Genomic DNA, 16,220 nt, shown 5'->3' with positions numbered 1-16,220 from the left:
AGAACAGCTTCCTCCTTTCTCCCTTCTCTGGCTACTTGTAGGTGTCACAATACTACTCCTCTAACATGGGATCCATAAAAGTGAAACAGAACTTGATGATAGTATTAGACCTGGAAATCATGCAGATCTAGTCCACTGCGCTATCTCCAATAGACTACGATGCGGTGCTGTAAGTCAGTAGCCTCCTCAGGGCAGGTGGAAGCAGAAATCTCCATATAGCTGTAATGTAGTTGGACTTTATCATATGAGCGATATTTGGAGCATACTGTTCACGCGCATGGTCTATTTAAGCGGCTGAAACCCGATCTCCAAACAATGGATGGCGGACACCTGCCAGTTGATGCATTCAAGGCCTGAGCGGAAGTGCCAAGAAGTGCTGCACGGGCCACCTGGTTCTTCGAGCAGCAATTCCGCCGCAGCTCGCGATCTTCTTCACCTGCTCAAACGTTTCTATCTTGGGGATCCTTTGAGAAGAAGTCCTTCGATAGCAGGGTACGCCTTTATTCTGCTCCGACTGTATCCCTTGTCTGCTCTTTGTTCCTCACTCAACCTACCTCAGAAATTTCTGGCACCTTAGCACTTTGACCGATCGTAGGGAAGCTGCGATCTCGTCGCAATGTACAATCCTTACCAGCGTATGTACTTTACTTCAATTATTAAGGCCTTCCTGCTGTCATCAATAACGAGCAACATGTACTGACATCTGCAGCCCCTGGCCTCTATGGCAGGCCCCTAGAGTACGGAGGGTATCCCGGCGCGCCTCCAGGCATGGGTGAGTCCAACATCTTCAAATGCCCGCTGCCATTCTAGGCTTACTGACTCCATAGCTCCTCCCCCCGGTATGGTAGCGCCTGGAACCACCCCGCCCCCCGGGATGCAGCCGGCAAACGCCCAGCAGCCTGGTCGACCTGCAGGTTTCCCTCCCAACTTCCAACCCCCTCCGAACATGCCCAATATCAACTTCTCCGCCCCCGTCATCCGACTAGGTACCTCTGGGCCCTCGAAGTCTGCTACTCCGGACACAAACAAGGAGCGTGGCGAGGCTCCGGGGAGGCGGCCCGGTCTGGGATCAGCAAGCCTGGAGTCCCAGCGTCAAAACGTGCGAGATGCGATGATGCAGCTGCAGCCCCCTACACGAGAGGAAATTGTGCGGACCCTTTTTGTCGGTGGGATAACTGAGGGTGTTGGTGGCGACGAGGGCGTGGAAAGGATCCTCCGTTCAGCGGGCAATCTTAGGCGTTGGATCCGCGCTACGGACGCAGACGATAAACCGTGCAAATTTGGTTTTGCAGAGTACGAGGACCCCGAAAGTCTGGGTACTGCTGTTGAAGTGCTAAAGGACGTGCAAGTGCCTGTGAAGAGACAGACGCCGTCCGAGGGAGATGAAAGGGAAGAGCGCGAGGTTGAGAAGAGCACACTTCTGGTATGTCGAGGTCTCGCAATGTCAGATCAACAGCTAACAGAAGGCGCAGGTTGTCGTTGATGACAGCTCGTTGAACTACCTGGAGCAGTACGAAGCCAGCAGAGGTGATCAAGACCCAGCCGAGCGCCAGGCCCGGCTAGATGCTGCGCGCAGTACCCTTGCTAGCGTCCTATCGGATTTGTGTCATCCTACTTCTCCCACTCAGAAAGAAGAAGCCTCGGCAATTGATCGCGAAGGAGATACAACAATGAAGGATACGGAGGGCCAGACCGATGGTACTGGGGCGGAGGTTGTCACCATCCCCATCACAGTCGAAGACGAACTTTCCGATATCCCTCCTGAAATGAGAGAAACAGTCGCGAAGGAGATCGCTGCCTTCCGTGAACGCAGCAATCGCCGAGATATTGAACGTTTGAAGAGGGAGGAAGAAATCGAGTCTATGGAGAGAGCTCGCAATGCCGGATCGCGTATCAGCCGACTGGCATCTCCTCCGCCTTCCGCCCCTAGCGGACCTGCTGCTGGCGCTAATGGAGTTCCTCTTGGCCCTCGGGACCGTACTGTGTCTACCGTGCCGTCTGGCCCCAAGGGATTTGGGGTGCAGGTTCCCAAGGATTATCAGAAGGGCGTGTCTTTTGTCAACGGGGGCTCTATCAACGGCGCTACTACTGCCTACATAGATCGCGAGGAAGAAGAGTCGGATGCTAGCGACGAGGAGTTGGAACGTCGGCGTCAGGAGAAAAAGGAGGCGGAACTAGAAAAGCAATTCCTCGATCAAGAACGGCGCTGGCTGAACCGTGAACGAAGCCGAACTGCCGCTCTGGAGCGTGAGAAGAAGAGAGATAAGGAAGAGGAGGCCAAGGTCCAGGAAGTACGCGACGAAATGGATAAGCGATACGGAGAGTGGAACGACGACAATGAGGCCAGCCGTAAGGTGGACGACTATTATGCTGATCGCGGGGCATGGCTTCGTAGTCGCGCGGCCTTCCGCGCCCGCGAGATCAGCATGGATGAGGCGGATCGTGCGGCGGAAGAACGCGAACGGGCCCGGTCTGTCCAGCAACGGGAGCAGGCTCGCGGTATGGCAGACGACTTCCTTGCACGACAGGCAGAGGAGCTGGAGACCCGGAACCAGGCACCCAGAGAACCACAGCGCTTCAAGCTCTCTCTTGGGGCTGCCGCGCAAAAGGCTCAAGCTGCCACGACCCGTCGGACTGTTGCCGAGGTGGAAGGGCTGCTGGAGGACGAAGAAGAGCCCCAAGCCACGGCCAGACGGCCTCTTATCCCGATCAAGTTCGACAGCGCCGCCGAAGCCGCCGGTCTCTCAGACGAGGAGCGGGCACAAGCTGCCCGACAACTGGCTGCCGAGATCCCTACCGACAAGGATGGACTTTGGGGCTGGGAGGTCAAGTGGGAGTTTGTGGATGAAACAGTGGTTAGCGACCAGCTCAAGCCGTTTGTCGAGAAGAAGATTGTGGAATACTTGGGCGTTCAAGAGCAGATGCTGGTGGACGTGGTGGAAGAACATGTTCGCAAACATGGCCATCCCCAGGAGCTTGTGGAACAGCTAGAGGAGGTAAGCTGAGCTTGTCTATCTCGTTTGCGTTTTATCTAGACTCTTTGCTAACTTTGATATACAGGCACTAGACGAAGAGGCCGAGGTTCTGGTCCGCAAGCTGTGGAGGATGATCATTTTCTTCTCGGAGAGCGAGAAGAGAGGACTTTCTGGGTAAATGGTGTATATGTGCGATCAGGCTCAGTGTCAAGGGAAGGTTAACCCGTCTCAAAGCAATACGGACACAATCTTCATGCCCATATCTTCGAAGAATCTGTACTCAACGCAAGCGATAGTAACTGAATTTGATATCCGCTCCTAGGAGCAAACTACATGATTGTGACTGGCCAGTTTCCCTCCCTATGATCCTTCTATCAACGTAGCGCAACTTCAGGCCTAGTTCTGGACTACCAGAATCAGTCCAATTAAGCTAAATCCCGCAAGTCACCGGGGATGGCCCCAGAACCCTGGGGAGCCGTACGAGAGACGGGTTTATTCCGACCGGCCAGCGGTGGCCTGTGAGTGGCGGAGAAACCCAGCCCACGGCCTGGAGTAATTCCTCCGCCAATGAGGGGCAGTTCCCCACACTGCGTGGAGGGGGAGGGGTGCCCGCGCGCCTTGTATAAGTACGCCCGGCCCGGCTGCGACTTTCTTGATGCTTCCCTATCCTTGTCGGTTTCTCTCAATTGTTTTTCGTGAGGTTGCGGGTGTCTACAGCAACTTCCAATTGCTTCTTTTGCTCGTTCATATCCTGTGTTGACGTGCGGAGCTCATACTTGAACAGCCGGCTGCCCCGCATTGCAGTAAATTGCAATCATTCCCCGGAAAGGCTTCCTTTTCCACTCCTTCTAAAACCAATTGAATTGGATCAGTCGGCACCATGGTCAAGCTTTTGAGTTTCACCACGCGGGACGTGAGGTTTCCTGTACGTCGCACGCGCATTCTCCGAGTCACCCACGCTTTGTACATGCTAATCCACGTTGACAGACCTCCCTCGATAAGACCGGCTCCGATGCCATGAACGCAGCAGGCGACTACTCCGCCGCCTACTGCATCATCCACACCGACTCCGAGCACGCCGGACACGGCATGGTACGCATTAGCCTCACCTCCCCTACTCCCATACCCTTCAGGACTAACCCTACCAATTTTAGACCTTCACCATCGGCCGCGGAAACGAGATCGTCTGCGCAGCCATTTCCCTTCTCGCCCCTCTAGTCGTTGGAAAGGACCTCGACGAACTTACTGCCGACTGGGGCAAGACCTGGCGCTACCTTGTCTCCGACAGCCAGCTCCGTTGGATCGGACCCGAAAAGGGTGTCATCCACCTGGCCCTTGGAGCCGTTGTTAACGCCCTCTGGGATCTGTGGGCCAAGACTCTTAACAAGCCTGTCTGGCGCATCGTGGCGGATATGTCTCCCGAGGAGTTCGTCCGCTGCATTGACTTCCGTTACATCACGGACGCCATCACACCTGAAGAGGCCATCTCCCTCCTGAAGGAGGTTGAGTCCGGCAAGCAGGACCGTATCAAGGAGGCCGAGCAGAGCCAGGCTGTGCCGGCTTACACTACCAGCGCAGGCTGGCTGGGATATGGTGAGGACAAGCTGAAGACTCTTCTGAAGGAGAGTGTGGAGCAGGGATACAAGCACTTCAAACTGAAGGTTGGCGGAAACGTCGAGGAAGACCGTAGGAGACTGGCCATTGCCCGTGAAGCTATCGGATACGACAGGGGCAACATCCTCATGGTTGATGCGAACCAGGTGCATCTACCTTCACCACAACTACTGCCTCTTACTCTACCCAATGCTAATAATTTCATGAACAGGTCTGGTCCGTCCCCGAAGCCATCACCTGGATGCAACAACTCGCCGAGTTCAAGCCCTGGTTCATCGAGGAGCCCACCTCCCCCGACGATATCCTCGGCCACGCCGCCATCAAGAAGGCTCTCCAAGATACCCCCTACGGCCCTATTGGCGTCGCCACTGGTGAAATGTGCCAGAACCGTGTTGTCTTCAAGCAGCTTCTGCAGGCAGGAGCTCTGACCGTCCTCCAGGCCGACGCGTGCCGTGTCGGTGGTGTGAACGAGGTTCTTGCTATCCTGCTCCTTGCTCGTAAGTTCGGTGTGCCCATCGTGCCTCACTCCGGTGGTGTCGGTTTGCCCGAGTACACGCAGCACCTGAGCACGATCGACTATGTCGTTGTGAGCGGAAAAAAGAGTGTGTTGGAGTATGTGGATCACCTGCACGAGCACTTTGTGCACCCCTCCAGTGTGAAGGATGGATACTATGTTACTCCTCTGGAGCCCGGATACAGTGTAGAGATGAAGCCGGAGAGTATGGACGAGTTCTCGTTTCCGGGTGAGCCGGGAAAGAGTTGGTGGACGACAGAGGCGGCGAAGCCGATTCTGGAGGGTCCCCGGATATGAGAGGCTGATGGATGGTCTGTAAATATGTGATACGAGTTTTATGTAGAAAGCTTTTAGAACTTCATGAGCTGCTTTGATGATAGTACATCTCGGAGTCTGTCTTATCTTTGTGTTGTCTTTTTGTGTCTCGTATGGTATGCTGTACACCCGTAGGGATTTAATTATACACAGTTCGGAGAACTCAACCGCATTAGAGTCATTGCAAAATAAGGGAAAGCTTGAAGCTCCCTGTTAATAGCCTCCAGACAGCAATTTTAGTCAACGGTGAATAGGCCAGTGGATTATGCTCCAGACATATAGTCTTTCAAACCCAAACACAGCCCAGCCTATATATTCCGTTTGTTTCAATGACTGAATCCGCAACTGCAAAATGCAGCTAAAAGATCGGCAAACCGCTCCAATCTACCGCCACCGTATGCCGAAGATTTTGAGTGCCTGTCCGACTCCGGGTTTCTCGCGGGCTTGCTCTAGAACAATACGGGAATGTCCTACACATGTCAGTAAAGAAGTTCATCGAGCAAAGGCTATGCGACTAACCCGGCACTTCCAAGGCAAGAAGCTGATATTCCCATTCGTGGTGGTCCAAAGGTTTCATCATGTGTACGAACACGGTACCGGAATTAAGCGGACCCTCGACCTATCGACAATTAGTAAACCATACCCCCTCAGACAAGAAACTAGCGTACATGGAAGTTCATCTTCAGATGTTCGCGACCCAATCGGTCCTGATAGATAGAACTCCTACATCCCAGTTAGCATCGTCCAATGCCGGTACGGAAATGGCACCCACGCAATAGGGCGACTCCGCGCCCATCTACTCCAGGTATTGTCACCATAGAACTTGATTTCCCTCCGGTCACCGAGAAGATCCGTACAGCGCGCGTCGTCCTTTATGCGCTCGACAGCCTTTTCAAACTGCCAAGTCTTGCTGTTCGGAGAGAAGACCTCCGTATACAGCAGATAGAAAACACCGCCCTGCCCATTATCAGCGCAGCCCTTCCCGAGCTATCTATACCATGCAGGTCCTTCTCACCGTCAACACAGCACCCGCGACAATAACAACAAAGTTGAACGATTGCTGCGTGGCCCGTGCAACCTTCTCCCTCCCGCTCAGCTCCCCCCACTCATAGCGCCCATCATCAGACAAGATCGTGACGTTTCTCCGTTTCGGTGCCCCCGATCCTCCGGTCTGGGTGGCATAACAGCGTGCTAGTTCCGTCGTGCGGGGAAGGCTCGGACGTAGAAGGGCTGCGGGTACCCGGGACAGGGCAGGACTAGGTCGTAGGTGTGGAAGCATTGCGGCGGTTGACCATCACCCAGGTCCGCATCGGATTAGGAGTGTTTCAGTGCGGCGAGGAGCATGGAAAAGCTGGTAGAGCTGTCGGATGCTTTCATAAAAATGTCGAGGGAGAGCCGTGGTCCATGGCCGTGTGGGGATCGGGTGGGTCACGTGGGCATCCACTTCCGGTGTTTCAGCCGCCGCTCTGAAAGTTTCGGTACGGATGGGGGCGGGTGTATTTGCAGTACCAGCTGGGGACTGGGTGATCAAAACAGTGGCCGTGTTCCTATATGTCCATCACGGAGGGTGCGAAAAGATGCCAAGGAGAGGTTCAATTGACGTATCATGATCGGTCACATCGCCAACTGTGAATGGCGATCCAGATTGTTGTGCTGCTTCGCCACTAGCGTGGTCTTGGAGGTGCCACTCAAAAATAAGGCCCGAAGTTAAAAATACCCGATGGGGGACGCAAAAGTGGCAGGGTCACGACGGCGCTCCCAATCCGACCACGTTCGCTCTCCCGCCTGCAATTTGGATCCCTCTTTCTCCCTCCCCGAAGACCTGCCATCCTATTCCGCCTGCAGGACCGTACCTCTCCCTCTCGTCGGGTCCTTTATCCTATCCCTCCCATCACTATGAGTGCCTCCAAGGCGGAGTCTCAGAAGATCTTTGAGAAGCTAAAACTCAAGCCCGCAAACAAGGTGCGCCGTGCCCCTCCCCGCCAGCTCGCCAGCCTGCCCGGCCAACCATTCTGACTCTTGCGTGGCAGATCTGCTTCGATTGTGGCTCCAATAACCCAACATGGTCGTCGGTGCCCTTCGGTATCTACCTCTGCTTGGACTGCTCGGCTCACCACCGTAATCTGGGTGTCCACATCTCCTTTGTCCGCTCTACCAACCTCGATCGTATGCAGCATCGCATCTTCTGAGTTTACGGCTTGTCGGGGCTAATGTGATACATGCAGAATGGCAATGGGAACAACTCCGGACTATGAAGGTTGGCGGTAACGAGTCCGCTACCAAGTACTTCCAGTCGCACGGCGGATCTGCCGCTCTGGCCAGCAAGGACCCGAAAACCAAGTACACCTGCAACGCCGCCGTGAAGTACAAGGAGGAACTCAAGAGACGGGCTGCACAGGATGCGCAACAGTCAGTGATCCTGGCCTTTCATACTTGTTCTCGGTCTAATTATTCGTCCCACGCACAGGTACCCCGAGGAGGTTGTGATTACAGACATCCCCGCCGGTACTCCGTCCAATGGCTCCAGCACCCCGGCCGGGGAGGATGACGATTTCTTCTCCTCATGGGATAAGCCATCCATCAAGCGCCCAAGCAACCCTCCCTCTCGTACCGGTACCCCTCCTATTGTCAGTCGCACGAGCTCTCCGTTCCTGAACTCCGGCGCAAACGGCTCGCGTTCCAAGTCGCCTTTGTCCGCCTCCGACAAGGACAGCTCTTCTCCCGCTCCTACCGCCATCCGGGCCAGCGCTGCTGTTCGCAAGACTGCCTCGACCACCACTGCGAAGAAGGGCAGCGTGTTGGGTGCCAAGAAGGCCCCCAAGCTGGGGGCCAAGAAGATCGTCGCCGCAGAAGCCATCGATTTCGAAGAGGCGGAGAGAAAGGCCAGAGAAGAAGCTGAACGCATTGAGAAGCTGGGCTACGACCCTGAAGCTGAAAAGGCTGAGGCAGATGCCAAGGCCAAGGCTACCAGCACTGCTGCTACGGCGATCGCCTCGCCGACTCCTATTAGCCCTAGCAAGAACGTCCAAGAGCGCAGTTCAGGTGACGTGGAGCGCCTTGGCATGGGAATTGGACGGCTAGGATTTGGCCAAACTGTCGGCGCCCCGAAGCCTGCTGCTCCGAAGAAGTTGGGCTTTGGTGCTATTCCTTCCAGGTCTGCAGCTGATGGTACGTTTGCGTGTATCGTTGAAGTCTTTTTATTGGACACGGGCTAACTGTCTACAGACGAAGAACTGAAGCAGGCCAAGTCCCGATTCGGTAGCCAGAAGGGCATCTCCTCCGACGAGTTTTTCGGACGGGAGCGATTCGACCCTGCTGCGCAGGCTGAGGCCAAGGACCGTCTTCGTCAATTTGACGGTGCCACTGCTATCTCTAGCAATTCCTACTTCGGCCGCCCTGAGGATGACCTTCCTGCTGGGGATGATACCTACGGGGATCTCGAGAATGCCGCCAAGGACTTTGTGCGCCGGTTTGGTATCACTGCGGGTGATGACCTTGAGAACTTGACGCAGCTTGTCGGGGAGGGTGCAACCAAGCTACAAGGTGAGTCTGTCCTGTCCATACACATCGAATCCTTACTCACGGATTATCTAGGCGCTATACGCAGCTACCTGAACAGCTAAACATGTGCGCTTCGAACACCACACCGATACGCTTTCGATTCCCACTTCGGCTTCTCCTGACCCTTGTTAGCCAGCTTTATACTCGATCTCCTTCATATGTGGCGTTTCTGTCTCCATCTTCTATTCCCCTGATTAGTACCCTGATAAACAGAATCATTTCGACGACGTGGTTGGCGCAATGCCCCGTATGGTTAGAACTGCTGGACACTAAAAGATCCGTTTATCGGTCCAGGTCGGTTTCCTCGCTTTCATCGACGTTATTCTTCCGCGTTAGTTAAAATCATTAATTGCCTTTCATTGAACATGTTGGCTGCCTGCATTCTGGTATATTTGTTGGACATGAGTAGGTTAGGAGTGCTAGAATCAAGTTGATGAATAAAACACGAATTGCTTCGACATGCAGAACACATATGTTCCAACGCTGCACTTCAAGTGGATATGAGTGCAGCACTCGGACGCACCTTCCTCCCTGACACTCTTTCATCCCCATATCACTCCCCTATAAAACCTTCTTCCCAAGATCCCCACCAGCCTCGTTCTCGCACCAAACTTAGAAAAACATTATTACCAACTCGCCATACCTAACTATGTCCCTACTTCACTTTACCGCAGCAGCCGACATGGCTATGCAACTCCCACTAAGAATACTTTGAGACTTCTAAACCTCAGGATGGTTCGCCTCCGCCGGAGTCCTACAAACCTCGTCCGAAGCGACTGATCACCCACCCAACCTACCGAATCGCTCAGGTCTGGTTCGACATCCCACCAGGTGCAGAGGATCCTCATGTCTATGCCTGTCCCCAATACCACCATGGCCTGTGGGTCGAAAATGAAGCCGGCGGCGGTGACCTCCACCACGCCACCGGCAGCATCTCCCACATCGAAGGTATGGAATACGAAATCAGAATATTGCCTCAAAACGTCACCAATGAACCTACCTTCTCCAAACAAGCCTCAATTGGATACCTCAGCACCAGCCGTTACGCAGACCTCAAAGAACATTTCAGCGATTGCGCTACACCAACTCGGCAGAAGGCGTGGAATGACTCGACGAACACCACGGAACCGATCAAATGGATCCAACCCACAATATTTTACACTCCTAATCACTTGGAAAAATTCGAATTTCGAGCTTTGGAGACTGATCAGTACTTTGTCGAGCAAGAGTTGTTGCCTAGAGTCTGGGACTTTGCTGTGCCGTTCGATAACTATGAGCGGGAATCAAGTGGGTTCTTTCCCGTGGCTCAGTGGGTACCCCAGGGGGGTGGTCCACTTTCGTTCACTCCCGTGGTTCAGTGGTTAGCCAGGGGTTATTGATTTGAGATCACTTCCTGTCGTTCGCTTGCTGTTTGTTTGGATCGCGGGGGTTATATACTGGCTGCTATATGAGGTGTCCCAAAGTGTGGGATTACTAGGATCTATGGCCGGAGTTGACACTCGTTTGGTTTCGATGTACACCTTGTTTGCGCGTTTACTGGCTTTGCTTTGCTTGGGCCCTGGCGCAGCTTAGATTGGATAATTACATAGGAGCTTTATCATTTATTGATCACTTCGGGCTTTTTTACTCGTTATACGTTAATGCCTTACAGCTTGCATGCGATGGATAACCACTGGGTGATGGGACATACCCCCGGCCATGACCGAACAGAGCTCCATCAAACTTGCAGTACATTTGACACCATGTTCATTACTCGATATGTCACTACGTACCCAGCTATATCTCTATCACTATCTAGAAGTGAACCTTACCCCAGGATCCACTGGGGTTGAACCCTTCCCGGCACCATACATGCTCAGGAAACCCATTCCAACCAAGTTCCTACCCTCCCACTATACCAATTTCCATCCCTAGCCCATTATCTTATAGTTGAATATACAAAGACATAGCAAACTTTTCACATCCCGTCCATCCATCAGACTATGAGATTCCCCGATAAATCGCATCCGACACCCTCGCAACCTGCCACATCTCCTTCACATCATGAACACGCACGATATCCGCCCCGCCGGCAATACTAGCCGCTACTGTGGCAGCAGTGCCCCAGGTGCGTTCACTTGCTTTCTGTACGCCCGTCAACCGTCCCACGAATCGCTTCCGACTGGGTCCCATTAACCACGGGAAGTATTCTAAGCCCTCGATCCCCGTCCGGAACTGTTGTAGGTCTCGGAGGATGGTGAGATCGTGGGGCTCGTTCTTGGCGAACCCGAGACCCGGGTCGAGGATGATGCGCCAGCGGCGAATACCGGCTGCTTCGGCGGCGGCTACGCGCTGGAGAAGTTCGGTGCCGACGTCTTGGATGACTCCGTTCGGGTAGTCGGTTAGTTTGGTCATTGTGGAGGGGGTGCCGCGCATGTGCATGAGGATTACGGATTTGCCGGTGCGGGCCATGGTAGGGAGCATTTCGGGGTCGAGGAGGCCGGAGGATACGTCGTTGATGATGTCGGCGCCGGCGGCGCAGGCTTCTTCGGCGACCCGGGCGCGGTAGGTGTCGATGCTGATTGCGACGTGGGCTGCTTCGGGGATCGTGGTTCGGATGTGTCGGATGGCGGGGATCACGCGGGCGAGTTCCTCGGCTTCGCCGACTGGGGAGGAGCCTGGGCGGGTGCTTTCACCGCCGATGTCGATGATTGTGGCGCCGGCTTGGATGAAGTTGCGGACGGTGGTGGTTAGGGTGGCGAGGTCTTGGGGGGAGTGGATGCCGCCGTCGGAGAAGGAGTCTGGGGTGAGGTTGAGGATGGCCATTATGTGGGTTGGGCGGTTGGGGTTGGTCGAGTGGATGGCGGGAAAGTGGTTTGATATTGGGGTTGTAGAGAAGGGTGTTGGCTCGGGGGGTGGGAGGGTCTTGAGGTGTGCGAGGTAACTTTTGGCGTGGCCGAGGAAGGGGGGACGTTCATGAGGGATGAGTCTGAGGGTTGTTGGTTAGTTGGGCTGTTTTGCTGTTTGTTTGGGGGAAACTTACTGGCATAGGGGTCGGAGGACGAAGTCGCGCTCTAGCATCAACTGGTGTGGTATGTACAGACGCTCGTGAGAGAATATTTGCTGATCGTAGAGAAGAATGTCTAGGTCGATCGAGCGCGGTCCTTTGTCAATCAGTTTTCTCCGTCCGAGGCCGATCTCAATGGCTTGTAGGGTATCCAGCAGTTCCATAGGGCTCAGACTGGTTTCTACCTGAAAAGATATTAGAATGGCTAACGTGTAAAGAGCGTTGGTAGACAGACCTCGCACACTCCATTGATGAATGGATCCTGGTCGAGAACATACATCGGAGCTGTCTCAAACAGGGAGCTCGTCCTCTTGATCCTAATGCTGGCTCGCTCCATCTCCCGACAGGCAGCCTCGATCATTTCAATACGATCCCCCACGTTACTCCCAAACGCAATAAATGCGCGATGGGTGGAGGGGTGTGTTTGATTCATGCTGCTGTTGAATAGCTGTGCTCGGCTAGTCGAGAGCTTACGGCTGAGAGAGAGTGGCTTCAAGGATTCATAGCTGGATCTCTTTGCACTGACGCCAGCCAATGTGTCCTTGGTCAATCGACTAGCGTGCAGGGGTCCTGAGCGTGAATTAGTCTCAACCTCGGAACGGTATCAGTGAAGCTTGGTGACTCTGAGCCAATGGCAGTGTAGCATAAGTGGCTTCGGGGGATGAATGCATCGAAAAGCAGTTCTGTGTGAGAACCTAGAAGGGATCCATACCAGAAATAGACAAATTTCTATGAAGTTGGTCAGACAATGATATACTCGATTCTTATCAGCGAACCTACCTTTCTACCAAGCTGACATATGATCTGCTAGCAAAAGGCCTACCTCTACTTGTCCGAGAAGACAGCAGGCTTGTGGTGGGAAACCGACATGGGTGAAAGCCCCGGATGGCCGGCGTCAAGGGGACAGCATTGCTATGCCAGGTCACAGCTGGCCTGAGACTCATACTTACTAGCCCGCCACGGATCTCCAGAGCGAAGTGCAGAGGCGAGATCTACAGCGGAGCCGGGAAGAAAATACGTCATGCCACGGACCGCGCAAGGCCCGGGGCGCGCGGTCAGCTGACACTAGAGTCTCGACACCTGGCGGCCTGACGCCTTGGACGGGTGGCCTTAGGCATTACACACTAGCCGCTCACCCCCGCAGCGGGTATCAGGTGGTTCGGCAGGAATGTCGGGGTGAGGTTTAGCCTTCGATAGCCTGATCCGTGACACGCCCTGGACCGAGGCTCATGGGGACCGCTTGTCCTCGGTCCCCCCCGGCCTGGCTGGTTGCTCGCCTTTCTTTATAATTGCTTCTTGGGTATCCTGGATCTCCACCTCCCTCCATTACTGCCAACTGACACACCTCTTTTAACCTTTAAGCTTTCGTCTCCTGTCAACTTGACCCTGTTTTGCAGCTTTTAACCTCCCTCAAACATGGCCTCTCCTCGTAAGCTTCCTCGCCACCGCCTCTTTGACAACATTATCTGCCATGTTGGCTTCTCCAGGGCGCTTCATGCTAATTTCACTTCGTTCTTTCAGAGAAAATCCGTACGACACTTACTGATCTGCTCAAGATCAACCACCCCGTCCTGCTGGCAGGAATGAACGTGGCCGCCGGTCCCAAGTTGGCCGCCGCGGTCACCAACGCTGGTGGACTGGGTGTTATTGGCGGTGTCGGCTACACCCCCGACATGCTCCGTGAGCAAATCGCAGAGCTCAAGAGCTTCTTGGTTGACAAGAATGCCCCCTTTGGTGTCGACCTGCTGCTTCCTCAGGTCGGAGGAAGTGCCCGCAAGACCAAGTGAGACTCGCACGTGATTGTATCATGAACGGCAACCCCTGATGCTAATCCGCGTTCTGTACCTTAGCTACGACTACACCAAGGGCAAGCTTGACGCACTTGTCGACATCATCATCGAGAGTGGCGCTAAGCTCTTCGTCTCCGCCGTCGGTATCCCTCCCAAACATGTTGTCGATAAACTCCATGCTGCAGGCATCCTATATATGAACATGATCGGTCACCCCAAGCACGTCCAGAAGTCCCTCGACGCCGGTGCGGATATCATTTGTGCTCAAGGTGGTGAGGGTGGTGGTCACACTGGCAACGTCCCAACGACGATTCTTATTCCGACGGTGGCCAAGTTGTGCCAGGGCAAGAAGAGTCCCCTGACTGGTCTTCCCGTGCAAGTTGTCGCTGCAGGTGGCTTGTACAACGGCAACTCGGTTGCCGCCGCTCTGATGCTTGGTGCTTCTGCCGTCTGGATTGGTACCCGCTTCATCTTGGCTGATGAGGCCGGCGCTCCTAAGGCTCACCAGGAGGCCGTCCGTACTGCTAGCTTTGACGACACCATTCGCACCATCATCTTCACGGTAATTTCGATTCAACATTCTGCTAGTTGAATGAATTTTAACTTGTCTAGGGTCGCCCGCTCCGCGTCCGCAACAACGAATACATCAAAAACTGGGAGGAGAACCGCCAGGAGGAGATCAAGCAGCTCACTTCCAAGGGTATCATCCCGGCCGAGCACGACATGGAGAATCTTCCCGACGACGTAGATGACGAGACACTCGAGAATGCCCGTCCTTACCTGATGGGCAAGGTTGCCGCCGTTGTCAACGAGAAGAAGCCCGCGAAGGCTATTGTTGACGAGCTCGTAACGGATGCCGCTGCTCTGTTGCAACAGGGCGGCAAGATGTTGGCCAAGTTGTAAATATTCCACTCAGATACCATTCACATACTGTCGATGCCAGTTAGGAACTAACGAAGGACTTTGCTTGATGACGCTGTTTGTTGTTCTTGATTACCCGATCTCTGCTAGAGACTATGGCGCTTTTTGGCAATGTTACCACTGTTCAAGTGATTCCTTCAGTTGAACACCTTCACATCAGCTTTTACTACAAGTATCGCTATATGAACCAGGATAAAGTTTCAGAAATACCAACAGGGTTGAATAGGCTTTCTCCTTCCCTTTGAACTCATACTTTTACCCCAAGATAAACCACCACCCATGGCTCCCAACAAAACTTATCCGAACAGCCAATAACCACACTCCAGCTTCCAATTTATATCTTAGCCACTCCCTAAGAGCGATAAAATCCAAACTCAAGCACATACTATCTGTCCCCGGCCGCACCCAGAACCATCTACCTCGATCACAAGACCATATATTCCTCGCCATCCTAGCCCAACCCCGAAAGATCACGACTTAGAAAAAGATAGCTTCAAAAAGACCAGTCCAGAACCCCCTCCAAGCCCCCCACCAAAAATAAAAAACACCACCGTCCTACACGAACATGTCACACATAACCAATACCAAGATTACCCTAAAAAGGCGTTACATCCCCGACGGCAAGAAGGTCGTACACGTGTCATGTCGAGAGGCAAGTTTTGTATTCTTCTTGGGTGTTTGCACTTAGAGGATAAGATGGAGTGTAGTATAGTATGTTGTGGTTGTGGTACGTACGGGTAGTTTTTGAGATAGGATATAGCGTAACGTAGGCTGTGTGATACGGTATAGATGATAATGTTAGTATATAATAGAAGAAGAAAGGATATAGAGTCGATATAGGAGACCACAATGTTTGATCAGGGGATGATATCCGTCGAGGATCATGTTTGAGCCATTATAGTGAGAAATGAGGGTGGAAGGAGATCGCTGTATAGATATCGGCGGCGCATGAGGTCGATTTTGTTCAGTTATGCCTGCGATATTTATCATTCACTGAGGACTCGAAGGGTAGGATATGTCTTCGTCGAGATCTATGGTTCTGGGTGATGTTTCTGTCTTTCTTTTCCTGGTAGCAGAATCCATGAAATATACAACATCTGGGTGATTGGATAACTCGAGAAGAGTCATAGTCGTCCTTCTTTGGATGCATGATAGGAAGAAAGAAGGTAGGAACGGCATTCTAGGGCAGTACTATCTTCCTTTTGATGACCCCTTCGGATTCCGAGTTTCGATCCTCTCCGCTTAGGAACTTAGAGGGAGGCACCCAAAGGCCTTGTCGTTGGTGAACATATCGCTTGATTCCTGACCCTTTCCTTTGGCCATCGTCAGGATTCTTGAATTTGCGGGGAAGCCAATAGATTCCAGCAACTTTAATGACTGCATGAGTCATGCCAGGTAGAGACAACCATGGGCAAGCCGTATACACGCGCTTCATGAGCCATACCAGTTAAAGGCATGCATGAGCAAGCTGTATACAGAAATAC

General features: G+C 53.4%; 8 protein-coding genes across 8 annotated transcripts; 6 read left to right on the top strand and 2 right to left on the bottom strand.

Annotated features, from left to right (window-relative positions):
• Positions 1 to 447: 447 nt before the first annotated feature.
• BO80DRAFT_462661 (uncharacterized protein) lies at positions 448 to 3,317 on the top strand. Its single transcript, XM_025722530.1, has 5 exons — positions 448 to 635; positions 710 to 772; positions 828 to 1,423; positions 1,473 to 2,996; positions 3,061 to 3,317. Exons 1-5 carry the CDS (start codon positions 617 to 619, stop codon positions 3,151 to 3,153), a joined length of 2,295 nt encoding a protein of 764 aa, XP_025577769.1. The 5' UTR covers positions 448 to 616; the 3' UTR covers positions 3,154 to 3,317.
• A 329-nt stretch (positions 3,318 to 3,646) lies between these two features.
• BO80DRAFT_422906 (mandelate racemase/muconate lactonizing enzyme family protein) lies at positions 3,647 to 5,512 on the top strand. The gene is made up of 4 exons (XM_025718922.1): positions 3,647 to 3,900; positions 3,963 to 4,067; positions 4,130 to 4,735; positions 4,801 to 5,512. Exons 1-4 carry the CDS (start codon positions 3,856 to 3,858, stop codon positions 5,398 to 5,400), a joined length of 1,356 nt encoding a protein of 451 aa, XP_025577768.1. The 5' UTR covers positions 3,647 to 3,855; the 3' UTR covers positions 5,401 to 5,512.
• tim21 lies at positions 5,469 to 7,008 on the bottom strand. The gene is made up of 5 exons (XM_025718921.1): positions 6,434 to 7,008; positions 6,191 to 6,375; positions 6,087 to 6,141; positions 5,938 to 6,037; positions 5,469 to 5,888 (listed from the first exon to the last, which is right to left on the bottom strand). The coding sequence occupies exons 1-5, from the start codon at positions 6,695 to 6,697 to the stop codon at positions 5,803 to 5,805; spliced, it is 690 nt and encodes a 229-aa protein (XP_025577767.1). The 5' UTR covers positions 6,698 to 7,008; the 3' UTR covers positions 5,469 to 5,802.
• A 306-nt stretch (positions 7,009 to 7,314) lies between these two features.
• BO80DRAFT_349733 (ADP-ribosylation factor GTPase-activating protein) lies at positions 7,315 to 9,041 on the top strand (the record flags this gene model as incomplete). Its single annotated transcript, XM_025715517.1, has 5 exons — positions 7,315 to 7,380; positions 7,449 to 7,584; positions 7,644 to 7,827; positions 7,886 to 8,586; positions 8,644 to 9,041. The coding sequence occupies 5 exons, from the start codon at positions 7,315 to 7,317 to the stop codon at positions 9,039 to 9,041; spliced, it is 1,485 nt and encodes a 494-aa protein (XP_025577766.1).
• A 466-nt stretch (positions 9,042 to 9,507) lies between these two features.
• Positions 9,508 to 10,409, top strand: BO80DRAFT_283479 (uncharacterized protein). Its single transcript, XM_025714942.1, has 2 exons — positions 9,508 to 9,929; positions 9,980 to 10,409. Exons 1-2 carry the CDS (start codon positions 9,826 to 9,828, stop codon positions 10,356 to 10,358), a joined length of 483 nt encoding a protein of 160 aa, XP_025577765.1. The 5' UTR covers positions 9,508 to 9,825; the 3' UTR covers positions 10,359 to 10,409.
• A 274-nt stretch (positions 10,410 to 10,683) lies between these two features.
• On the top strand, positions 10,684 to 10,926 carry BO80DRAFT_283397 (uncharacterized protein). Its single transcript, XM_025714941.1, has one exon. It carries the CDS (start codon positions 10,738 to 10,740, stop codon positions 10,891 to 10,893), a length of 156 nt encoding a protein of 51 aa, XP_025577764.1. The 5' UTR covers positions 10,684 to 10,737; the 3' UTR covers positions 10,894 to 10,926.
• A 33-nt stretch (positions 10,927 to 10,959) lies between these two features.
• BO80DRAFT_432686 (folic acid synthesis protein) lies at positions 10,960 to 12,458 on the bottom strand (the record flags this gene model as incomplete). Its single annotated transcript, XM_025720796.1, has 3 exons — positions 10,960 to 11,947; positions 12,002 to 12,210; positions 12,261 to 12,458. 3 exons carry the CDS (start codon positions 12,456 to 12,458, stop codon positions 10,960 to 10,962), a joined length of 1,395 nt encoding a protein of 464 aa, XP_025577763.1.
• An 896-nt stretch (positions 12,459 to 13,354) lies between these two features.
• Positions 13,355 to 14,962, top strand: BO80DRAFT_422902 (nitronate monooxygenase). Its single transcript, XM_025718920.1, has 4 exons — positions 13,355 to 13,454; positions 13,547 to 13,808; positions 13,876 to 14,377; positions 14,428 to 14,962. The coding sequence occupies exons 1-4, from the start codon at positions 13,442 to 13,444 to the stop codon at positions 14,716 to 14,718; spliced, it is 1,068 nt and encodes a 355-aa protein (XP_025577762.1). The 5' UTR covers positions 13,355 to 13,441; the 3' UTR covers positions 14,719 to 14,962.
• Positions 14,963 to 16,220: the final 1,258 nt, after the last annotated feature.

This window comes from Aspergillus ibericus, assembly GCF_003184845.1.
Source record: "Aspergillus ibericus CBS 121593 unplaced genomic scaffold BO80scaffold_9, whole genome shotgun sequence".
In the NCBI taxonomy this organism is placed as follows: domain Eukaryota; kingdom Fungi; phylum Ascomycota; class Eurotiomycetes; order Eurotiales; family Aspergillaceae; genus Aspergillus; species Aspergillus ibericus.
This window is presented reverse-complemented; position numbering and strand designations above follow the sequence as displayed.